Genomic DNA, 26,797 nt, shown 5'->3' on the forward strand with positions numbered 1-26,797 from the left:
GTTATCATAAATAAAGCAATTTCATATATTACCTGCAACTACAATAACTGACATGTCACAGAACTCAACACTCATAAAGAAAAACTAGAAAAGTTTTGTAGTTTTGCAGCCGCAATTCAGATTGTTGTCATGAGAGCGTAGCAGTGAGCCGTTAGGAACGGCGCCGAAAAAGCCCATGCTGTGCTTTAAATGCTTCTGCATCAGTCTGCCGTAACAGAACTAGTCCACTTCAAAACAAAGTTCGACAAAGATCCACCAAATGCCAACTACATTCGGCTATAGTACGCGCAATTTAAAACCTTCAGGATGCTTCTGCAAGGGGAAATTTGCGGGTCGACCTAAAGCGAGTTGAAGAAACGGTCGACCGCGTGCGAGCGAGTTTCGCACGTGGCCTACAGATGTAGACGAACAGAGCAACCGGAGAGCTGAACATATCACAACCGAGCACTTGGACGATCTTAAGGGAACGACTGAAGCTGAAGCTTGCAATTGCTACAAGCCCTGACTCCCGGCAACAAATGCAGACGCTTTAAATTTGCGGCACAGTTGCAACAGCTTATGGAAGAGGAAGGGTTTTCTACGAAACTTACCATCGGTGGTGAAGCAACATTTTTTTGTGAACGACACAGAAACAGGAACAATGTGCAAATTTCGCTGACAGATAATTTCCACGCTACTGGACATCACATTCGAGCTTCACCTAAAGTTAATGTGTTCTGTGTAGTCTCACGATCACGATTATGACTCTAAAGTCCGGTTCCCCCCCCCCCCCCCTCCCCCGAGAAATGGTCGTTACAAGAAACGTGTGTCTGCTGTACATGCTGGAAAATTAGGTCATGCCACAACTGGCCAACTGGCGATTGACAGTGTGGACTTAACCTACGAACAGGGAGGTGCTCCACCCTACTTCCAGCATGATGTTTGTGAATCATTAAATGGGAAACTGAGGAACATATGAATCAGTCGTGGCGGATTGATGATTATCAAATCATGTCATGTCCTCCACGCTCTCTCAATTTAATCCCATGCGATTTTTTATGAAGGGTTATGTGAGAGATTCAGTGTTTATGCCTCCTCTACCAGCAAGCCTACCAGAGCTCCGAGCTCACATCAAATATATCAGGACATACTGCGCCGAACGTGGGAAGAACTTGATTATCGACTTGATATCTGCAGAATCAGTATGGGGGCACATATAGACACTTGTAATATGTCAACAAAAAAATCGAATTTTTCCATGTGTGTGCAACGTCCTGCAACAACTAATACAGATACAGCACATCTGTGAAACCTTTTCAATCATTTATACTTGTACTTACAATACACGGGGTTTTTAGATAACATCAGAATAGGTCCGAAAAATTGTTGAGCAACCTGAATACTTTTTCGTCAGGGATAACGTAGGCAGCACTCAGCTGAATGGCGAAAGTTTTTCAAGCCCGCGAGCTGCGACCGCATTTGCATCCCATTCATATAGTCAAATAAGTGTTTGCTAAGAGCAGAGCCTGAAGGCGGTTGTGAAATTATCCTCGAAACTGGGACATTCTTGCGCTCCGTGTGTGATAAATACCATTAAGATGTAGATGACAGCAAACTAAGGAGTTGTGAATCAGGCTGTTCGTGCTGGCAAGAGACGCGTAGCTGGTACACATGATAATCGTCAGCCAAATTAGTCAGCCGTGAAAGCGTGGGTATAGAAACAGGCAGACAGAGATAAGATAAGTTTGTGAACGTTCACTCTTACTGTCTCTTCCGCATCATGAAGATAACAGAGTTTCACAATCGCTGTGTTCTTTACGTTTATAATTAGCTGCTACTGATAACGATCTGCAAGAGTACGTGAAGACACCGCTAAGAAAGTGTGTACACTGCACGCGAATTCGCAATCTTTAACTGAGAAAACCTAACTAATTCAGTTTTGTCTCACTAGTATTAGTTTCTTACGGAATGGCTGTAGGTTTATTAGGCCATCATCAGCTGAAAACGGCTCTTACCTGGTAACGGGCTTATACGCCAACAGCCGGTTAGTAAGAAACAACGAGTAGTGGGATGATATGCATATACAAGGAAAAATGGCTCTAATGGCTCTGAGCACTACGGGACTTAACATCTGAGGTCATCAGTCCCCTAGAACGTAGAACTACTTAAACCTAACGAACCTAAGGACATCACACACATCCATGCCCGAGGCAGGATTCGAACCTGCGGCCGTAGTGGCATATTTAAAAATTAAGAGCAAACAAACTGCAACTGTTCTGATAAGAAATGAGAGAATAATCCAGTAATACAGTTCTCATTATATTATACGGATCTACGTACGAAACATATGGAGACTGCAAGTATCGACCTGTATGACGCTGTGCGTGCCTATAGCGTGGTACGAGGCATCAACGAACGCAAATCTATTTTATTTTGTGAGGTGACGATGCAAGTGTTGAGTATAACTCACAGAAAAGAAACAGGTCACAAGTATAACTCACAGAAAAGACGTATGCATTTGAGGCTGAGTTCATTTAGTTTTAAAATAGTAAGACGAAAATATTATGGACAAAATAATGTAAAAGGTGCGGGGAATTGTCTCAAAGAAAATCACTACAAATGCATTGGTACGTCAGAAGAGTTATCAAACCGACAGGATTTTAATTACATGCAAACTAAACTGTGCTCATTATCTTTACAGCCACTGACAAGAGAAAGTCATTACTGCCTGATAAATTAAAGCAAGGTGTGCTGCATTATACACTATAATAGGGGACCTCTCTGCTCATTCATACATTTACTGTGTCACTTGGCTACCGACATCGCGTAATATTCTAAAAGCAAGATTTAAAAATTTTGTATTAAATACTGCGCTGTTAGGAGAAACAACTGCATTCACGTTGTTGATATACTTGCAGAGATGTAAAAAGCTACCCGTGATTCAGAATACACATGGCCTACAGTCATAGACAGTGGAACGCAACAGCGTGTTTTACATTCTAATGCTCTCAAAATACAAAAGAATGGATGTAGAAGGCTTTCATAGGATTCAAATAGAATGGAGAGCTTTTTTTCAGTATTACAAAACCCCCAACTAGATTTAAATGAAGTAAACATGGATATTTTAAAAGATTAGTCACATTCCGTAAAAGCGCTGACTCACACAATTAATCTTCCAGAGCACGATAAATCCTGAAAAATGTCATGTGGAAAACAACTGAAACTTACGTTCAAAATAGCATGGTAGAATCCTTTGTAGATACACAACGCAGACAAGATTATTGAAACAAGAACCACATTAATGATGAGATACTAAGATACCTATGTTGTTTTTTTTAAATTTATTTTCTGTTACCTGTGCACAAGACTGTTATATAGTCATGTATATATAGGGTGCCCCAGGAGCAGTGGTCAATATTCAGGGCTACGACAGGAACAGAAAGACATTCGATGCAAAAAAAAAGTCTAGTAAAAATGGGCTAAAAAACGCATATCTTAAGAGCTATGAAGACTACTTCATCTTCGCTACAATGAAAAAATCTCTTGTACTGACAAGTGTTCATAGCTATGAAGTATGTATTTCACAGCCCGTGTTTACTAGACTTGTTTTGCTTCAATGATCGTTCCTCTCCAGGATGCTACAAGCCTGAGCGATAAATATGAAGACACGTGAGTTGCCCAATCATTACGGTCTCCCTCTCGACCTAAATGATAGTATCCAGAGGAAAGGCAAGCCAACACGTCTGGTATCACTTCGGTTGCAGAAGCTGCCGGAAGGGGACGTAGTACGCCTTCCAACCGCCTTTGGGGCCCCATTCCAGATTTTCTTTCAGGGTTTTCTCCCTTAGCCTTCATCCCTCCCGAGACCAACCACAAGGCAGTGGCGTGTTAGAGTAATTAGAGAAAGAAAAGGAATGGTAACTGAGGAGAGAGTAGAGAACAGGATATAAGACGGATCGTTGTGAGGCACGCTTTGTCTGGCTCCCCTGCTGAGACCTGCCCGGCTAGGTCGGACCTGCCAGTAGCTACGCTACCGCCGATATAGCTCTCAGCTTCCTTCGAGCACACGAACTCTCCCGCCCACACGGGCAGTGCTGTGATAGGGCGGTGCCTCATGGGAGAGCCGCTCCTCCCATGTCACTCAATGTTGACCATTCCTGCTGGGACACTGTGTACATTTAACTGTCTAACACCAGTAGATAAACCACGACGAAAATCAGGGCATCAGCACACCCGAACGAGATCGAAATTGTTCTAAGCTACGTTTCCGTGTAAATTGCATTTCTGTCGTTTCATCAAAGAGAGCTAACTTTCTTACGACTATTTTCCAGCGTTTAAATAGGAGCAACTCTGATGAAATGTATTTGAATGAATAACATGATGTTCAATGAACGTAACCGACTGAATCCTTATTATAGGAAGATGAGAGTCGTCTAACCTCAAATCGAGGCACGAATGAAATGTACTTATCAGGGATGAACTGTTAAGCTAGGACTGTACTCTTACAAGCACGTATAAATAAATGTACGTACCAGAATATGTGTGTATCCTCGTACGGGAGTCTGCAACTGCAGACAAGCAGAGCGTTACGCACGCGCCGTTTCGTCATACGTGCCGCGAGATGGTTGTGCACAGTGGTTCGCCACTGACGGCAGACATCGCGGAACTGGAGAGCGCATCCCGTGGGAACCAGCGTGTGCCTGAGAGCGACTGTGGACCCACCCGACACGCCGCGTCCTGCCCCACGCTGCCCGAAATAGAGCCGGCGCCTCCATTGTTCCGCGGGCGTCCTCACACGCGTATTTAGCGTTGGCAACGCGCACACTGCGTAATCCGTATCTGCTAGTGAATCACATGTCGTAGCGTTCATAACAAGACTTCTCCGTACACTAAGGAATTCCTCAAATGCTGGTTCTCTCTTCTTGAAGAATATCGCACAACAATGCTCGCGTCAGTAAGCGGAATGCGGTGGCTGAGCAAAATCAGAGCAGCATATTTGTCAAAGAGCATTTCTGGCGCCACATTCTCAAAAGGAAGGAAGAAAGATTAGGGCTTAACGTGCCATCGACAGCGAGGTCATCAGAGGCGGATCACCAGCCCTGATTGTTTCTACGTTGCCGGAGAAGAATGCAGTATCCTCAACGACAAGATCATTTCATTGACAAGCGAGGTGACGGGTAACCCATCGTTGTAAGGGTATATGATGAAAAACTCAGACCAACAAGAAACACACACGTCACAGTAAAGAGTGCCCATAAAGTCTCATCAATATACCTTGTACCCCGCTGGCGGCAGCGCATGCGTGTATTCTCACGTGCAAAAGGTCGTAAAGCTGTCGAAAGGCATTTGTGATAAACTTTCCCAAGCACGTTGCGCGCTCTGTTGGAATTCGGCAACAGTTGTTGCAGAGCCTCGAGGGTGTGAAACTTCCCGCTTCATCATGCGCAGTAAGTGTTCAAATGGAGGGATATCAGGAGACCTTGCTGGCTAGGGCTGTTGTTGCACATCACGAAGAGCACGCGTCGCAGCGGCTATATGTGCATGTGCATGTGCATTTTCCTGCTGAAAGACCACATTACCTTCCTGTCGAAGAAACGGTAGTAGCCTGGGAATAACAATATGTGCAATGTAGTGCGCAGTGGTTTCTTCACTCTGCGGGAACACCAAATCTGACCTAGAGTTCTCACTGATGCCCTCACTCCCACGTCATGCAGTGAAGCATGGGATGTGACCTGAGTGTAGCGGCTCACTGCACACCAGAATAGGAAACTCACCAGGCCTACGCCAAACACATGTGCCGGTAAGTCCATTACTCGCATACACAATGGCGTTCCACTAGCCAGTCAACTCTTTCACGACAAAAGAGTAGCCATACATGGTGATATCGCGGTAGGTTCGCCGGAGGCACTAGTGATCCTAGTCGGTTCCCAACGGTCCCTGATGACGCAGTAGGATGCCTGGTTTTCGTCCCTGGATGACGTTCGGTAGGCCACCACTGCTGTCAAAATGCGTCGATCTTGACGCACGTCTACACTACGCGGACGACCAGAACTTGCTCAAATGTGTGGGTTAATTCTTAAGGGACCAAACTGCTCAGGTCATCGGTCCCTAGGCTTACACACTACTTAAATTAACTTAAGCTACGAACAACACACACACCCATGCCCGAGGGAGGACTCGAACCTCCGACGGAAGGGGCCGCGCAATCCAGAACTTGCTCTACATGTCTGGGAATGTTTCATAGACCGCTGTTAAAACCAGCGACGCTGTGCCAAACACGTGCTCGATACGTCAGTTCCGCTCCCTACAGACCCAGAATGCGACCTCATTCAACACAAGTGCCTACTCGTCAGTGGCGCATGGTTGTATCCTTGGATGAATGTTGCAAACACTGTTCACTTCTGAAGTCAGCACAGTCACTGTCTGCAGAGTCAAGGAGAGGGTTCACAGACATGTATCCACAGACTGCGCCATCTGATCGCCCATGAACGTGACAAATCCATCACTAACGCTACAAAATGGCTCTGAGCACTATGCGACTCAACTTCTGAGGTCATCAGTTGCCTAGAACTTAGAACTAATTAAACCTAACTAACCTAAGAACGCCGGCCGAAGTGGCCGTGCGGTTCTAGGCGCTGTAGTCTGAAACCGCGAGACCGCTACGGTCGCAGGATCGAATCCTGCTTCGGGCATGGATGTGTGTGATGTCCTTAGGTTACTTAGGTTTAACTAGTTCTAAGTTCTAGGGGACTGATGACCTTAGAAGTCTAGTCCCATAGTGCTCAGAGCTATTTGAACCATTTAACCTAAGGACACCACACACATCCATGTCCGAGGCAGGATTCGAACCTGCGACGGTAGCGGTCACTCGGCTCCAGACTGTAGCGCCTAGAACCGCACGGCCACTCCGGCCGGCACTAACTCTGAAACTCCTCAGTCTGCACACATTATACCCTGATGCCATAATCCTTGAGGGCAATGCCTTTTTTTTCCCGCTGTGAAGGATGGGGAAGGAAATCGGTCGTTCACTTTCAAAAGAACCATCCCGGCATTTGCCTGGTGTTATTAAGGGAAACGATAGAAAACCTAAATTTGGGTGGCCGGACGCGGATTTGAACCATCGCTCTATCGAATGCGAGTCCAGTGTGCTGAACAATGCACCTCCCTCTTGGTGCAACATCCTCAAGGGTGCAACCTAATAATTGTTGAAGGTGTTCGCAGAGATTACCGCTCCTACCAACACCATTAAAGATGCCTCCACCTCACTGTGATGTTTCGAAAGCCTCCAGTTACTCTTCCCCATTTACTCTAATGATAAGAAACGTTAGAGCGACATGATTTCAGGGCTGACGAAATGTGTAACAAAATTGCTGAACATGTGGGAAGCATTTACGAAACCAAACACTCCGACCTAAGTGACGTTTTACAGCAGATGAAAGTACATCAACCGGTTCATAAAGGTGAATATAAAGGCACCTAAAAGAAGAATTCGGCAAAGGAGCTGTAATTACCTCTTGGATCACTTCTCGGAAGTCTTACTAATGTAAATTAGATATCACTGAGAACAAAACAGCACAGAAGATTGCGGTAACACTATTCGCAGAACATATGCTCGACATTTCACAGGCTTTCCAAGAAGACATTCGCTTGCGAGATAGTCACAGTGGCGGCTAAGATAAGAACATTACACAGCGACTGCATCTGAAATTTTACGAACTTTGTGGGGCGTTTACGATTACTTCCGAGGTCAACAAAGCAGATTTCTGAAGAAAGGCAACATTTTAAAAATATCTGCCCAGGAATTCAGCCGATGTTTCGTAGTGTACTTAGTACCTCGCACCTTCCGGAATTCAGGCTCTAGGACTCAGTAATACAAGTGAACTCTAGTTCGTATGACACTTCCAATTCAACATAACAAGATAACCCGTAAAAAAAATATGGTTTGCGGCATTTCAGCACTGTGACCTATTTGAGGGTATGTATTACGACACCTAACACAGTACTGTTCCCTGCCAGATTGGAGTAATGATGGCTGTTACCCTTTATTTTATTTTATATGAGATACGATACTGGTCCGTTTTCGGTTCCCAGTCCTCTTTGTTTTGCTTCTTGTCACTACCATCAATTCTTCTTACGGCGGCCGCTGTGACCGAGCGGTTCTAGGCTCTTCAGTCCGGAACCACGCGGCTGCTACGGTCGCAGGATAGAATCCTGCCTCGGGCATGTATGTGTGTGATGTCCTTAGGTTAGTTAGATTTGAGTAGTTGTAAGTCTAGGTGACTGATGACCTCAGATGTTAAGTCCCATAGTGCTTAGAGGCATTTGAACCATTTTTTATTTTTCTTACGTTCCTTCTTCGTGCTACTGTAGATTTCACATGAACACAAGAAGTCTTCCTTGTTATTCTCTTCAGCTATATTGCTATATTCAAGTGAAATTCAACGAAATACAAAATTTTTCCGTTGTAAGTGACATGTTTAATGTCTCTGATTTACTGGCGCATTTATTTTTCTAGGTTACTGGCATTCCTTGAGTGTTCTTATCACACGTCAGCACCAATAATCTGAAGAATAAAACAGAAGTGTGAGTAAGTGTAAATCGTGGTGCTAGTCCTGGTGGCCGTACCGTAGGTGCAACCACAACGGAGGGGTGTCTGTTGACAGGCCAGACAAACGTGTGGCTCCTGAAGAGGGGCAGCAGCCTTTTCAGTAGTTGCAAGGGCAACAGTCTGGATGATTGACTGATCTGGCCTCGCAACACTAACCAACACGGCCATGCTGCGTTGGTACTGCGAACGGCTGAAAGCAAGGGGAAACTACAGCCGTAATTTTTCCCTAGGGCATGCAGCTTTACTGTATGGTTAAATGATGATGGCGTCCTCTTGGGTAAAATATTCCGGAGGTAAAATAGTCCCCCATTCGGATCTCCCGGCGGGGACTGCTCAAGAGGACGTCATTATAAGGAGAAAGAAAACTGGCGTTCTACCGATCGGAGCGTGGAATTTCAGATCCCTTAATCGGGCAGCTAGGTTAGAAAATTTAAAAAGGGAAATGCATAGGTTAAAGTTAGATATAGTGGGAATTAGTGAAGTTCGGTGGCAGGAGGAACAAGACTTTTGGTCAGGTGACTATAGGGTTATAAATACAAAATCAAATAGGGGTAATGCAGGAGTAGGTTTAATAATGAATAAAAAAATAGGAGTGCGGGTAAACTACTACCAACAGCATAGTGAACGCATTATTGTGGTCAAGATAGACACGAAGCCCTTGCCTACTACAGTGGTACAAGTTTATATGCCAACTAGCTATGCATATGACGAAGAAATTGATGAAATGTATGATGAAATACAAGAAATTATTCAGATAGTGAAGGGAGATGAAAATTTAATAGTCATGGGTGACTGGAATTCGAGAGTAGGAAAAGGGAGAGAAGGAAAAATAGTGGGTGAATATGGAATGGGTGAGAGAAATGAAAGAGGAAGCCGTCTGGTAGAATTTTGCACAGAGCATAACTTAACCATAGCCAACACTTGGTTCAAGAATCATAAAAGAAGGTTGTATACATGGAAGAATCCTGGAGATACTAGAAGGTATCAGATAGATTATATAATGGTAAGACAGAGATTTAGGAACCAGGTTTTAAATTGTAAGACATTTCCAGGGGCAGATGTGGACTCTGACCACAATCTATTGGTTGCGACCTGTAGATTAAAACTGAAGAAACTGCAAAAAGTTGGGAATTTAAGGAGATGGGACCTGGATTAACTGACTAAACCAGAGATTTGTACAGAGTTTCAGAGAGAGCATAAGGGAACAATTGACAAGAATGGGGGAAAGAAATACAGTAGAAGAAGAATGGGTGGCTCTGAAGGATGAAGTAGTGAAGGCAGCAGAGAATCAAGTAGGTAAAAAGACGAGTGGTAGTAGAAATCCATGGGCAACAGAAAAAATATTAAATTTAATTGATGAAAGGAGAAAATATAAAAATGCAGTAAATGAAGCATGCAATTGGGAATGCAAACGTCTCAAAAATGAGATCGACAGGAAGTGCAAAATGGCTAAGCAGGGAACGCTAGAGGACAAATGTAAGGATGTAGAGGCTTATCTCACTAGGGGTAAGATAGATACTGCCTACAGGAAAATTAAAGAGACCTTTGGAGAAAAGAGAACCACTTGCATGAATATGAAGAGCTCAGATGGAAACCCAGTTCTAAGCAAAGTAGGGAAAGCAGAAGGGTGGAAGGAGTATATAGAGGGTCTATACAAGAGCGGCGTACATGAGGACAATATTATGGAAATGGAAGAGGATGCAGATGAAGATGAAATGGGAGATACGATACTGCGTGAAGAATTTGACAGAGCACTGAAAACCTGAGTGGAAACAAGGCCCCGGGAGTAGACAGCATTCCATTGGAACTACTGACGGCCTTGGGAGAGCCACTCCTGACAAAACTCTACCATCTGGTGAGCAAGATATATGAGACAGGCGAAATACCCCTCAGACTTCAAGAAGAAGATTATAATTCCAATCCCAAAGAAAGCAGGTGTTGACGGATGTGAAAATTACAGAACTATCAGTATAAAAGGCACAGCTGCAAAATACCAACGCGTATTCTTTACAGATGAATAGAAAAACTGGTAGAAGCCGACCTCGGCGAAGATCAGTTTGGATTCCGCAGAAATGTTGGAACACTTGAGGCAATACTGACCCTACGACTTACCTTTGAAAATAGATTAACGAAAGGCAAACCTACATTTCTAGCATTTGTGGACTTGGAGAAAGCTTTTGACAATGTTGACTGGAATACTCTCTTTCAAATTCTAAAGGTGGCAGGGGTAAAATAGAGGGAGCGAAAGACTATTTACAATTTGTACAGAAACCAGATGGCAGTTATAAGAATCGAGGGACATGAAAGGGAAGCAGTGGTTGGGAAAGGAGTGAGACAGGGTTGTAGCCTCTCCCCAGGGTTATTCAATCTGTATATTGAGCAAGCAGTAAAGTGAACAAAATAAAAATTCGGAGTAGGTATTAAAGTCCTTGGAGAAGAAATAAAAACGTTGAGGTTCGCCGATGACATTGTAATTCTGTCAGAGACAGCAAAAGGGCTTGGAAGAGCAGTTGACGGGAATGGATAGTGTCTTGAAGGGAGGATATAAGATGAACATCAACAAAAGCAAAACGAGGATAATGGAATGTAGTCGAATTAAGTCGGGTGATGTTGAGGGTATTAGATTAGGAAATGAGACACTTAAAGTAGTAAAGGTGTTTGGCTATTTGGGGAGCAAAATAACTGATCATGGTCGAAGTAGAGAGGATATAAAATGTAGACTGTTAATGGCAAGGAAAGCGTTTCTGAAGAAGAGAAATTTGTTAACATCGGGTATAGATTTAAGTGTCAGAAAGTCGTTTCTGGAAGTATTTGTATGGAGTGTAACCATGAATGGAAGTAAAACATGGACAATAAATAGTTTGGACAAGAAGAGAATAGAAGCTTACAAAATGTGGTGCTACAGAAGAATGCTGAAGATTAGATAAGAAGATCACATAACTAATGAGGAGGTATTGAATAGAACTGGGGAGGAGTTTGTGGCACAACTTGATTTGAAGAAAGGATCGGTTGGTAGGACATGTTCTGAGGCATCAAGGGATCCAAATTTAGCATTGGAGGGAAGCGTGGAGGGAAAGAATCGTAGAGGGAGACCAAGAGATGAATACACTAAGCAGATTCAGAAGGATGTAGGTTGCAGTAGGTACTGCGAGATGAAGAAGCTTGCACAGAATAGAATAGCATGGAGAGTTGCATCAAACCAGTCTCATGCCTGAAAACAACAACCACAGTCCTGAAACAGTAAAACACAAATATACCGTACAATAAAGAAACAGTTCTCAGCTTTGAAAATTCAAATATAACATCGTTTACCGTATCTGTGTTGCCCGAATCAACTCCGAGTGTGTTACAGTGTCTCGTCTGCTGACACAAACTAAACACTTCTAATTATTCAGTGAAGGTTTATTTGAATATTTTTTAAGAAACTGTACTGCACTTATCTGTTTCGAAGTCCGGGAGTTAATTAGGAGCTGCGTGGTTATAACTGCGGAACAATTGAGAATCTTCTCCCACGAGACGCAGGAGCCGTTGCCGGAGGCTGCTTGTCCAAATTACGTACCGACCCGACCTGCGACGCGGAAGTTGTCCAACGCGAAGCAGCGCAACGCAACACAGTAGCTGTTTGTGCCTTCTCTGGGGTTAATGTCCCCAAATTACCGGCTGAAACACGAGCAGCGGCTCCCATTTAGGATGCTGTCTCGTCGTGGGCACTTTTGGCAACACGCCTTGTCTTTGTATTGCTTGGAGAACACTGCAGCGAAAAATGCAGTTTTAAGCATCATGTCCAGTGACTACATTCAGAATTCGAAAAACGTAAGAAAACTGTAAATTAAAATCGATGTAGTTAAAAAAACTACGAAATCCCTATGTCGAACTTTTAGCTTCTTTAGTGTTAACATTATAACGTAAAGGAGTGCGAAAATTATTGCACTGTCAATGTCAGTCGTAGAACATGCGCCCAACACAATATGAATCAGATGGAGACTTTCAGTGCTGCTTAGTCTAAAAGCTAACTTCTTGGACTGTGATGAAGAGAGAATAGACGAACGCACGTAACTATCGTTCCTGAAAGACCAAATGACATTTGACGCCAATCTGTATATTACCACAATTCCTTCCTCACCAAGATCGTCATGATACTTTCATGCCGCTTCTCTTATTTTTCACTTTAAGGAACTTGCTATCTCTTCCGAATTCAACCTAACCGCGAAAGAACGTTATTTGAGCAATTGTTTCCCCTTGTGTTTTGACGTCTACCTTCAAACGGATTAGATAGCTCGGCATGTTACCACTGCGCCAGGTGGACTGGTGGTAGACGGATGATGACATTCGCGTGCAGTGCATTACTATTTCTTGCTTTATAACGTCTATTTCAGTAATGGAGTGTTTCCTGACGTTCATCTGAGTTATTAGTTTACTTTGCCTGTACGGTGTTTCGACAACTGATAGTCGCCTTCTGCAATGATGCGAGCTGTATTATTATGCGTACTCGCTGGCTCGACCTAAGCACTTCGCAGCACCTTAAGATCTGAAAATGACGACTGGGGCGGTCGTCGAAACAGCGTGCAGAAAAATGAAAAAACTAACGCGGCTGAACACCCGAAAGCACACATTTAATCAGTCACATCGGGAAATCCTGAACAATCATGTCCATTTTAGTGGTCAAAGGGCGAGGCGAGAAGATAGAATGTACGAAGGGAGTACGTGGGGGTACAAGTTATGTACTTGTTAAGCGTGTAATTTCTGTTCCGGACACGTGTGGAATGCGTGTCTAGGAGGGGGGGGGGAATCAAATGCGGCACAAATCTATCCAAAAGGATGTGGCAAACTGTCTACAATCAGATGTATCAAGTACCAGATAAAAGGTCGGTGTGGTGTTGTAAAATCATTTTCTATCTCAACTGAAACGATTGATTATTTGCCATTTTCTATTATAGTCATTGACATACGTTTAGTAAACATTTACTGTGTAAGGAGCACAATTTCACGGACCATACCTGCATTCGTCCAAAGCCTCCTAGGTGTTCATTCATCGCTAGAATTCTGGTATCGCTCTTATAACAACAAAGGTGGCAATTCGTATCCACAATAGAGTTGAGATAGGAAAACACGCAAGTGCGTAGCATATATTGCTGTTAATGTTGGTTTTGCCGTTGCTGGTACACACGTCTTCTATGTCCACAAGAACGAGGACTCCCTGTTGACCAAGAGACCAGTCACAAAATTTGACGATATCGAAGAAGAGGATGGTTGCATCAGGTACATCAGCTTCTTAACTGGGCAATCGAAATAAAACGTGCCATAAAAAAAACAGCAATTTGTGCTATCATCGTGATCATTAGTAAACCGATTCAGACAGTTAGCCTCTATCACAAGAGACGAAGTACATTTTGTTGCCGGCCAACCACGGTATTTATTATGTAGCTGACGATTCGACTGTGACACGGATTGTCTCTGGTGCGAACAATGAATAATATACTGTGGTCTTTCCATGAAACCACCTCATCTACCCCCCCCCCCCCCTCGGCCACCTCTCTCTCTCTCTCTTTCTCTCTCTCTCTCTTTCTCTCTCTCTCTCTCTCTCTCTCACACCCCCCCGCCCCCCCCCCCCCCACACCGGCATAGCCGCCTGGTCTTTGGCGCCTTGTCACGGTTCGTACGGCTCCTCCGTCGGAGGTTCGAGTCCTCCCTCGGGCATGTATGGGTGTGTATGCGTGCGTGTGTGTTGTCCTTAGCGTAAGTAAGTTTAAGTTAGATTAAGTATTGTGAGAGCTTAGGGACCAATGACGTCAGCAGTTTGGTCCCATGGAACTCACTAAATTTCCAATTTCTCTCTCTCTCTCTCTATCTCTCTCTCTCTCTCTCTCTCTCTCTCTCTCTCTCGTACACACACACTATATATATATATATATAAGCCAGTTTTTCAGAGTCTACCCTTTAGTGAAGGCCAGGCTTTTAGGGCATTAAACTTAGTATGTTCTCTAGCACACAGCCGAAAATTAGAAAACAGATCTCCACGCCTGCAGGAACCAGGACAAAGGAATAGATCCACCTGTTACGTAACTGTTGACGCCGCGATCTTTCCACTAAACAGAGTTCGGACGTAGCGGATCCCGCATCTCAAAGCAAGCATGCTCGTTGCAGCCGCCATCAGCAAACATTAAGTTCTCAAGGTGTTACACCGACAAGATAAGGCAAACCTTCGGAGCACCGCCCAGTCGTATTTAAAGGCACGGTTCACGCGCTCTCCGTTTATCTAACACCGCCGTGCTCGCAGCAGCGTGAATGCGCCTAATAGCCGGTGCCGGAGAATAAAGACACTCCGGCGATCCGTGTCCGCGATAATGAGTCACGAACTCTGACGGTGATTAACTCCGAGCTTCCGCTAATATTCAATCAGCAGCTTCCCGCGAGCAGACCGGACTATTACTAATGCAAATCCCGCTGTTTATTATTCGCTTTTTTAGAGAAAACGCGACGACTCGGAAAAAGTCGGGAAGTCGCCGCCGCGGAAGTAGCTCGCCGTAAATCACGGGCGCTAATTAAATTTGAGCTGATTAAGCTCGCCGGCTAACGAAACGAACCGTAATCAGATGATTGGATCAGAGCACGCGGAATCCGAAGGGCCGGCCTCCGGTTTTCCGACTCCGCCGCGCTGAGCTGCACTCGCCCGCGTCCAATTAGCGGCGCGTCTGTGTATGCGGCCGGCTGCAGCCCGTCTGCGGAGAGGCGACGCTAACATTGCCAATGTGCCGACCTCTGCTCCAGCCTCTGGCAGGGTCTGGGTTTACACTTGCGTCGTTAAAACGTACTTGCATTACCTTTAAACTCTAGTGTTTCCATCTTCGGCGCTGTACCACTTATAGGTAATGCCGAATTCACGATATGAGGTGCAGTGAGTTACGCAATTTCAGTTCACAATAACTAATTTTGTTAATTCAAGTGTTATGTTCAAAATACTACCGAACATTTGTGTTTTCGTGTTCCGTGCCTCAATCGGTAAAAACGGAACGCTTACAGAGGTGCTTTCTTGTCCGTGTAGCCGGCCGATGTGGCCGAGCGGTTCTGGGCACTTCAGTCTGAAACCTGGCGACCACTACGGTAGCAGGTTCGAATCTTGCCTCGGGCATGGATGTGTGTGATGTCCTTACGTTAGTTCGGTTTAAATAGTCCTAAGTTTTAGGGGACTGATGACCTCAGGTGTTAGGTCCCATAGTGCTCAGAGCCATTTGAATCTTTTGTCCAACTGTTAAAAAACCCTTTCCTCAGGAACAGGTGCAGGTATCAAGTTGAAATGTATGTCACATACTAACGTCTACCTGGCAACGGCCTTGCCGCAGTGGATACACCGGTTGCCGTGAGATCAATGAAGTTAAGCGCTGTCGGGCGTGGTCGGCACTTGGATGGGTGACCATCCAGGCCGCCATGCGCTGTTGCCATTTTTCAGAGTGGACTCAGCCTCGTGATGCCAATTGAGGAGTTACTCGACCGAATGTTAGCCACTTCGGTCAAGAATACCATCTTACGACTGGGAGAGCGGTGTGCTGACCCCAAGCCCCTCCTATTCACATCCTCCACCGAGGATGACACGGCGGACGGATGGTCGTGGCAGGCCACTCGTGGCCTGAACACGGAGTGAGTACTAACGCTTACACTCATTTGATAGTGTCAAAAATTGAAGCTTCTGAGTCAATGCAGTCGAAAGATATGGCCATTTATGTCATATATTTTAATAGTCGCAATTTCACCCATCAAAATCTACAGGGTACATCCCGTCCGCCTAGAATCACGAAATTTGGGGAAAAGGAAGGTTTCACAGTACAACAAAAGGAAACAATCCGAAAACTGTAAATTTGTTATAATATCACAATAACATTTTTTGTCATTTCTTATCTGAAGCCCTGGCTGTTCGCCGTCTATTATGGACCCTTTTTCTCAGGAGCGGGTGTAAGTTCAATGGTCCCTTGGCGGTAAAATAAACGTTACTTTTTAAGACAATGCAGTTAAAAGGTACGGCCATTTTTGTCACATATTTCGATACTCGCAAACTCGCTCATCAAAACCTGTAGGGTACTTCCCGTTGATCTAAACCGGTGAAATTTGGCAAAAGCAAGGTTTCACAGTAAAAGGAAAGGAAAAAAATCCGAAAAATTGTTAATTTGTAATTACAGCATACGAAAAAATATTTAATATGTTATCCTGCGTCAAACTTGAATTAAAACAATACGTAGTTCTGCATTCAGGCTGAATGAGTTGTGATGGTAAAAGTCAAACGTCAGGCAAGCAATGATTTTGCTGCTCATATGACGCGTTTCGGAATTAATCCATCATTAGACATCCAGGAGCGATTACTGCGCGTAGATATGACGTTTCAATTCTGAGACGCGTCGTATGAGCAAGGCGTTTCAATTCTGAAACGCTTGCTATGAGCAACAAAATCATACCTTGCCTGATGTTTGACTGTTACCAATGCGACCCGATCAGCCTGAACTAAGAACTGCTAATTATTATAAAAATAATTCCCTGCCTCCAGCGTGATTTTATGTCACATTTATATTATTGAAATTAAGATTCTCAAAAATCTTGGAATACTTGGTCCCGATATCTTGCCAGTATTAATAACAGTCAAAAATGGTACAGATTCTGGACCTCCGGAATGGATGAACTGTCCCTATACATAATTATGTTAGTACGGAAGTCTCGGTGGACAAGTCCCACTCGCCTCTGGTCATTTTCCTCTATTTGTTTGATGTTCAACGAGGAGCGTTGCCGCCAGGGAACGGACTTTCTCGCATGGTTGACTCAGCTAATGACGACCCGGCACCCATTTCTCGCGAGAAGTTGAGTTTCGCTGTGTTAACGTGCCGCTGATCTTTATCAATACTCCAAATGGAGAGGAATAAGAGTAATGTTATAATTAACTTATATTCCCAGTCACGTTTGCTTTCGCATGCTTGTTAATATAACCCTTTGAGGCCCAAGAACATGAAAAAAAACACATAATTTTAAAATTTTTCACAAAAGTAAGCAACGAATACAAGAAGAAATATGGCAAAAAGTAATGAATCAATAATTTTAAGGAGGTAGTTTTGGAACTACTGCGACACGCAATTGCCGGCGGCCCATAATTTTATTTCATATATTTGAAAGCAAACTCGCATTTTTCCGAAGCACAATCGAACAATCCGAAACTTTGATCAAATCATAATGACTAAAACAAATTATAGTCCTAATTAACAAGCAAAACTGGGCCTAATATTTAATCATTTTTGTATAAAAACTCTATACTACCTCAGTGGTGTCATTTAGGAACCACTCATAAAAGCAGTAATACGAACTAAATTTACGTTACAATAACTTTAGATATACTTGCTTTGACGGTCAAAGATCTCGATATAGGCACTATAAAAAACCGCATGTCGCAATGTCTTACAATCAGGTAGCGTTATCTACGCGCCAACAATTGTTTTCAATGCTGTTAAGTGACTGATACAACGCACTACATTCGTAAAGGTACCTCAGTTTACCACCATATGTCTCCGTCTTCCAAAATCATCGATGGTTTCATGCGAAGAAAATTAACAAAATGGTGATTTCAGGCCAAAACCACTGGTACTCAAAGGGGTAATAATCTAAAAAAATTTAATACGTGGCAGTAGTACGTACGTTGCGAATGTGCAATAAATCAGAAGTTTTAGATCACAGCACTGTTCCGCACACAACAATTTGGCGGCCAATACACATGCATGACTTCTATTCTCATCATTTACAGCGCATTCAACACATAGAGAACGAAGTGAAGATAGGTGAGCAGAATTTTTTCGTAGACTAAATGCAAATCGCCGAGTAATCCCAATACTACTGTTAACTGACGAAGCTACTGTCACACGTGGCAATATCAATAACACTTAACTCACAGCAATGACCTCACAAAAGTTAAATGCACTGATGGACACACAGTTTCCAGAACGCTCCTCTGCAGAATGTGTGGTGCGGCAGGATCTGCGATCAGTTGATTTCGCCTTCTGTGCTACCGTGTCGCCTTACAGGTCGCCGTTATCTACACCTTCAGCATTACTGGAGGAGACTCATTTGGGTGGGTATGTTCCGCTAGGACGACAGGGCCCTTGCACATTCTAGTCGCCTAGTGACACATCATCTAAACCTAACATTTCCTGGAAGCGTATCGGCAGAAATGTTCACATTTCTTGGGCACCAAGGTACAAGGATCCTACCCTTTTAGATTTTTGCCCGTGGGGATGCTTGAAAGGTGGAGTCGGCAAAGAAAGACTGTACACAACAGTCGAACTGCTCGTTAGGATTATGGATACTGTTACCCTCATAAAAGATCGCTAATATGAACTCAGAAGAGCGACTCAATGTCGGCAAGAGAATCAGAAAGTGCACTGAAGTCGAATGTGGAGTTTATCAAATTCAAATGACCCATAACTTCAAATACACCTACGGTCGGATGCTACCAAACCGGGTGTAGGCAAATCAACAGACCAACGGCCAAAAAACTTTCCAACAGGTTCTGGAGATTTAGAAAGTCGGCTATATTCGTAAGCAAGATTCAGTTCTCAACTGTTTCAACTTTAGCAGATTTTCTTCTGTTTCTCTAAAACAATGCAGTCGTTGTTCTAAAATTCACGAGCGGTTTTTGCAGCATGCTGTCATCCTCGAGTGCCTACATCAATATTTTTCATTGCATCATATTCTGACACACCACACTTTCTATTTTATTCTCCGAAATAATTACGTAAGAACATCTACGTATGTAGCAAGTCACCGAGGTGCCGAAACATTTTATTTAATTAAAAAGAAACTTATTATACTGTGGTAACATTTCACACAGTGTTGCCGAATCAAGTCGGGAAAATGTGTGTTATTTTAGTAAAATTATAAAATGTATCACTTTAACACAGATGAAACGAAGATGTTTGCATTACTGAGCATCTATTTTGTCTTGATGTATTAGCGGTTGACTGTTCCGCGACTTTGAACGCCATGTACCTGCACTGTGACATCTGTGGCCAAAGTCGCTCAACTCAGTGGCATGGACGAGCAGTTTATTGCAGACGTGATCTTCGGCTCCGCTGGGAGGTAGAGTTGTTCGCAGCCTCTCGACACGCTTTGAGCAATGGAAGCAATAAATGTAGGCGCATGTAGACTCAAATGGGATCTCCATTTTGAAAGCCACCACCACGAACTCAAAACATACATCAAGAAGACAAGTCAGCATCTCCAGTCTGACTTCTCATGCATCAAAATTCACACACGACCTTATCGAGGAGCGCAAGACCACGTCTGTATTGAGCTACTCTTCCAGTTCCACTGAGCTGGCCGATTTAATGAAATGTATGTCACATGGTGAACGGCGATCTCGACTTCTTCGATTTGTAAAAACGAAGAAAATGAAGCAAAAAATAAATCATTATGTACAAGACAAAGAATGAAATGCAGATAAAAGTTTCTTGCCGGTGAATTCCACTGGGAAAGAACTTAATCGGTAATAAGCTTACGTCATTTCTTAGGATATCGATAGTGAGAAAATGCCACTAAGGGTCCATGCTCACGACCCACCAAGATCACCACAAAGATCGCTTTCATTATGAACCATACTATCGCATCATATTTCACATTTGTTCCTGTCAGTAGCGTTTCCATCTTGGAACTAGAAGAGAAAAGGATATTGGAGCGATCGTGTAGAAAGGATGGACCCTTCAACGCTAGCACGGGAAACGACTTCCCGGAAGACCAAACAAGAGATGGGACAGCAGTTGGTTCCGTACATCCATGGAATAAGGCAGACAACAGCGGCAATCCTAGTCGTCAGCAGAAGAAGAAGAAGAAGAAGAAGAAGAAGAAGAAGAAAAAGAAAAAGGAGGAGGAGGAACTAAAGGAGAATAACTATATTTGAGATACTTGCCATTAAGGAACATCAATTTTACTTTGCATCCAGAGGTTGATTGCTGAACTGCGACTGTGGCAAGCCGTGGCCCCCACAACAAGCTACGAGCTACTAACGCTCGCCAAGCCACTGTTAATGACTGGACGGGCCAAATCATACGGCACGTGTCGCTGAGTGCCTTGTCGAATCAGCATATTGCCAGGCGGGGGCGGAGACGCTTATTCACAGACTTTTTACTCCAAAATACGCGCGTAAGTCACAAACGATAACCATGAGTCAGCTTACGACGAATGTAAGTACAAATATGGGAGGTACTATTAGCGTACAACTTTTGTACCGAGCCAATCTACAAAATCAAGAAACGATTCTCATCCACACATGAAATCTCGAAATGGGCTATTCGTCACCTAAAGCCTGTGCTTCGCAACCACTCCTCCATGTTTTGTTCTGTGATCTTCATTTTTAGATAATAATCGATAGGCCTTCTGCAATTTTTTTCTTGGCATCACCTCGGTTTTCTTCGAAAATCAAATTCCTGCCAGTAAATTTGTTAAAAACTAATCGTGAGTAATTCTGATTTTATCCATACTGGATCAGAGGTCGTGGTTGTGAATGTCAATGTTAAAAAAATATATAAACAAGTGGCTGAGCCGATATATTTTTTAACATTAATCGTGAGTAAAATGGTGCTTGAATATCGCGTTTATTCTGGGACTAAGTACCATCCCCTGTCACTTATTCATCGATGGATCCGCCAGAGCAATCGTTCTTCTCACGGTCCATTTGCCACTGGAACAGGAAAGAAAGGAACTGACAGTTGTACACAAAGTACCCTCCGCCTTACACCATAATGTGGCTTGCGGAGCACAGACGCAAATGTGACAGGACCAGACCTGTCTTGCCCCCAATAGCCATGAAATTGATACCTTTTCTGGTCAGTAACTAAATAACAGTTGAAGATGTTATGTTATTCAGGCCCGTTCATACAGTGTAACACGTAGCAGCTGTGAAAGTCTACACCTATACTCCGTAAGCCACGGTACAATGTACGGCGGAGAATAGTCTGTACAAAAACTACCGAATTTCTATCTTATTCCAATCGAGTGTGAATAGAAGCCAAAAGGCTCTCTGTAAGCCTCAGTACACCTCAAAATGTGGCTTAACGTGTATGCCTCGGTACACGTCAAAATGTGGCTTAAAATGTAATCTGCTGAAGAAACTAGAATTGTTGTAGTCTTTCTCGAACAACGGTTCTCTGAATTTACCCAACAGGAATTCGCGAGAAGAATGTCAGCTCTCACAGAACCCCATTTAAGTTCCTCGACCAAGCACAATACAAAATGGTTCAAATGGCTCTGAGCACTATGGGACTTAACATCTGAGGTCATCAGTACCCAAGAGCTTAGAACTACTTAAACCTAACTAACCTAAGGACATCACACAGATCCATGCCCGATGAAGGATTCGAACCTGCGACCATAGCGGTCGCGCAGTTCCAGACTGAAGTGCCTAGAACCGCTCGGCCACCACTGCCGGTCATGCACAATACACTTTCGTATTGATTATACTAACTTTTCAACATCTTCGCGGGCATTCTCTGAATTAGTTGGACAGTTGCTGCCATGTCTAATTGATAAGGTCTCTAGACGCTGGAGCAGTACTCCACACTGGTAAGCACTAGCACTAAGTTTCAAATGATCCACACTTCCCCTTAGTTACAACTGATATTAGATCTGTTCTTTTCTACACCTGAGTAGTCAGCGCGACAGAATGCCATGCGAGGGACCCGGGTTCGACTCCCGGCTGGATCGGAGATTTTCTCCGCTCGGGGGCTGTGTGTTGTGCTGTCTTCAACATAATATCATCCACATCGTCACGCAAGTCGCCGAAGTGGAGTCATCTAAAAAGACTTGCACCAGGCGACAGGTCTACTCGACGGGAGGCCCTAGCCACGCGAAACTTCATGTTACGTCTGTCTTGCGAGACAGAGGAGCGAGCAACACTGCGATCAGATCCGCACGCCACTTAATAACTTTGATGTTATACTATCCTGGGTGTGGTTTCATTCAGGTGTTAAGTAATAAACTAGTTCTCACACAAACCTCACGCACTCGACACACAATGAATGCACCTTCCTTTGGCAAGTATGTGTCTTCAAAATAGAGGTGATAATGACTAAGGCCTCGTGCCAAAGGTCATCATCAAGCACCCACGGACTGTGGAGAAGTTTGATTTTTAACCTAAGCCATTAGCGCTTTCTTTGCTAACTAGCAATCCATTCCTCCTACTCTGCCAAGTACATAGTACGGACGAAGGTAGCCAACGCCACCAGGATACTGATCTCCTATTTTTAAGTCGCGAAGGGCAACACTGTAGTCGGCTACTGAAAGGACTGAGGTAATGCCCTCAAAAGATTTGTAATCGTAAGGAACAGCGAAATGGTATCAATATCTTCTTCTCGGAAAATCGCAAATTAATCTATAGTTCATAAGAAGCTTTTAAAGTTTAGAAGAAATATAAATATAAGCACTAGTGCCTGCCTCACATTGCATAGAACTCCCTGTAAAGTACTTCAACATAAAACAAGATTTTAGTGTCTCAGATATCAGTACAATAATTGTGGTCTAATTCCCCAGACTTACTGTGGGCTTCACTGCATCGCAAAAAATGGTTCAAATGGCTCAGAGCACTATGGGACTTAACATCTGAGACCATCAGTCCCCTAGAACTTAGAACTACTTAAACCTAACTAACCTAAGGACATAACACACATCCACACGGTTCCAGACTGTAGCTCGGCCATCCCCGCCGGCCTCCCTGAAAGGAACGGATTTGTCCGCTTGCTCTCCACTGGAGCGGCTCCATCACTAGCCGAAAACAAGACACAACCGTCTCTGTACTAGGGAAAAGACAGGTCTTATGGAGGAGTACAATCTGCATATCCTCGTGATTTCCTTTCATACACCTCCCCCTCCTTTCCATTTTAGTGCTCACCAATCCTTTCCCTTCTTTCTTCTTCTTCTATTACTTCTGTTGTTACTACTACTACTACTACTACTACTACTACTACTACTATTACTACCACCACTATATACTCATTCCATCCTCTAATTTGTTTTCCATTTCCCCCCTTTTCTTTCCCCCTTCCTCGCTGGCCGCTGTGACCGAGCGGTTCTAGGCACGTAAGGTAGGAACCACGCTGCTGTTGCGGTCAGGTTAGTTAAACAGTAAACAGGCTTAACTAGTTCTAAATCTAGAGGACTGATGACCTCAGATGTTAAGTCCCATAGTGCTTAGAGCCAATTGAACCACTTTTTCACCTTCCTCACTTTTTCGCCTGTCACAAAAATGCACCCCCCCCCCCCCCTGGCTCCTATACACCCCCTACACCCTAGTTACGCCGTTGAGGCAACGTTGACGTGGATTAGAATCATACTTTCTTCTTCCACTTTGAGATACCACTATTTGTTTACTAACCGTTTTAGAAAATTAATGAGGATAACAAAGCTTGAGAAAAGGTAAAAAATAATAGAAAAACGTTTCCGTCCTGCTTACATATCTCTGATGTTGGAACGCCCTGAAGAAAAACATTCGTAGCTGACAATCTCCTTCGTGTCAAGCCTAACTACAATCGCAAACGTATTTCCATAAAGGCACTCACCACCTTGTCTCACATTGCGATAAATGTAATACCAGCTACGACGATTACTTCTGAAAGCATAAACAGTTTAGTTACTTTTTTCCCATTTCATTTGACTGCCTGTTATATATGTACGACCTCTCCTACCTGGTTGGGCAAGTTGTGGAATTCGGGTAGGGGGAGTAGTGGACCCTTCCTCGAGATTTTCTGAACTGCACAGATCGTGTGCGTCAGAGGGCAACGTGAAAAAAATAACAAGAAACACGGTAGTTGATGTGACGTTCCGTTTGTGGGGCGCTCAACTGTGCGGTCATCATCGCCCGTACAAAGTCCCGGTCTTTACACAGTCCAGTCTAGCCACTTTCACGAAAGATGATGAAATGGCGAGAACAACACAAACAACCAGTCACCGGGCAGAGAAAATCACCAACCCGGCCGGGAATCGAACTCGGGACCCCCGTGATCCAGAGGCAGCAACGCTAGCCACTAGAGCACGAGCTTGAGACCGAGAAACGATAGTGGCACGCGTCACTAGCCACTGACAGTGACGGAGGCAGTCGATTGAGATCATCTTGGTGACACTTCTCCACTTCAATCGAACATGAAGCCTCTGGTAGTTAAAGAGTACGAAGAGGGGGAAAACACTTGCTGATTTTGAGCTACGAGCTGGGCAACCGCTTCCACTCTCAGAGTAATGTTTACTCTACGGTAAGGAGCAGCGAGAGTCCCACGTGGTCGGCCTCCAGAGTTACCTCGATGGCTGTGCAGGCGGCGGGGCAGCGGAGGCCACGGCGCGGACGGCATCTGCGCTCTGCGACCACGGCGGCGACGCCCGCGTGCGCGCCCGGTGACGGGCCGACTGCCGCGGTGCCAGCGACCGGGCACAATCCCGGCTAGGCTGGTGGGCGGGCCCTTTAATTGGACACGTCCGGTGTCTCAGCCGGCGGCGGCCGTCTTGAGAGGCTGGCGCTTGCGCCGTTGGGCCGTGGCGCCCCGGGGTCTCCAGTAACGAGGCTCCGGCTGCCTCTCCACGGCTCATCGCTGGCTCAGGTGGCTCACCGTGGCCCCTCGTCCTGTCCTGCCTCCTCGAGGGTCACTGCGCTGGCTGGCCGCCACACTAACCTCGTCCACTCTGGCCTATCCTTCCTCCTTCCTTCACTTGTACAGTGCAACATGTACACTACTGGCCATTAAAATTGCTGCACCACGAACAAACGCAGATGTTAACGGGTATTCATTGGACAAATAGATTATACTAGAACTGACATGTGATTACATTTTCACTCAGTTTAGGTGCATAGATCCTGAGGAATCAGTACCCAGAACAACCACCTCAGGACCTAAAAACGGCCTTGATACGCCTGGGCATAGAGTCAAACAGAGCTTGGATGACGTGTACAGGTACAGCTGCCCATGCAGCTTCAACACGATACCACAGTTCATCAAGAGTAGTGACTGGCCACCATTGACCAGACGTTTTCAGTTGGTGAGAGATCTGGAGAATGTGCTGGCCAGGACAGCAGTCTAACATTTTTTGTATCCAAAAAGGCCCGTACAGGACCTGCAACATGTGGTCGTGCATTATCCTGCTGAAATGTAGGGCGTCGCAGGGATCGAATGAAGGGTAGAGCCACGGTCGTAACACATCTGAAATGTAACGTCCACTGTTCAAAGTGCCGCCAATGCGAAGAAGAGGTGACTGAGGCGTGTAACCAATGGCACCCCATACCATCACGCCGGGTGGTACGCCAGTATGGCGATGACGAATACACGCTTCCAACGTGCGTTCACCGCGATGTCGCCAAACACAGATGCGACCATCATGATGCTGTTAACAGAACCTGGATTCATCCGAAAAAGTGACGTTTTGCTATTCGTGCACCCAGGTTCGTCGTTGAATACACCATCGCAGGCGCTCCTGTCTGTGATGCAGCGTCAAGGGCAACCGCAGCAGTGGTCTCCGAGCTGATAGTCCATGCTGCTGCAAACGTCGTCGAACTGTTCGTGCAGATGGCCGTTGTCTTGCAAAAGTCCCCATTCGTTGACTCAGGGATCGAGACGTGGCTGCACGATCTGTTACAGCCATGCGGATAAGATGCGTGTCATCTCAACTGCTAGTGATACGAGGCCGTTGGGATCCAGCACGGCGTTCCGTATTACCCTCCTGAACCCACCGATTCCATATTCTGCTAACAGTCATTGGATCTCGACCAACGCCAGCAGCAATGTCGCGATACGATAAACCTCAATCGCGATAGGCTACAATCCGACCTTTATCAAAGACGGAAACGTGATGGTACGCATTTCTATTCCTTACACGAGGCATTACAACAACGTTTCACCAGGCAACGCCGGTCAACTACTATTGTGTATGAGAAATCGGTTGAAAACTTTCCTCATGTCAGCACGTTGTGGGTGTCGCCACTGGCGCCAACCTTGTGTGAATGCTCTGAAAAGCTAATCATTTGTATATCACAGCATCTTCTTCCTGTCGGTTAAATTTCCCGTCTGTAGCACGTCATTTTCGTGGTGTGGCAATTTTAATGGCCAGTAGTGTAAGAGGAATACACTTAACACAATAGTGATTCAGATCAAAACCTAACTATTTCGTCTTCTTGTCTTCTATAGGCCAACTAAAAGCGCCGCCGCCCCCTTCTCC

At 44.7% G+C, this 26,797-nt stretch overlaps 1 protein-coding gene across 3 annotated transcripts in view; it reads right to left on the minus strand.

Moving 5' to 3' along the window:
* The window catches only part of LOC126334820 (uncharacterized), a 1,262,774-nt gene that overhangs the window by 200,718 nt on the left and 1,035,259 nt on the right, over positions 1–26,797 (minus strand). Inside the window, exon 1 of one of the 3 annotated variants that reach the window (XM_049997464.1) lies at positions 24,891–24,993. The exons of the other annotated variants lie outside the window; for them this stretch is intronic. Coding sequence (XP_049853421.1) covers positions 24,891–24,942 — 52 coding nt within the window. The 5' untranslated portion in view covers positions 24,943–24,993. Of the gene's footprint in view, positions 1–24,890; positions 24,994–26,797 lie in introns of those variants that run through there. 3 annotated transcript variants of the gene reach the window in all.

Source organism: Schistocerca gregaria, chromosome 2 (assembly GCF_023897955.1).
Source record: "Schistocerca gregaria isolate iqSchGreg1 chromosome 2, iqSchGreg1.2, whole genome shotgun sequence".
Lineage (NCBI taxonomy): Eukaryota > Metazoa > Arthropoda > Insecta > Orthoptera > Acrididae > Schistocerca > Schistocerca gregaria.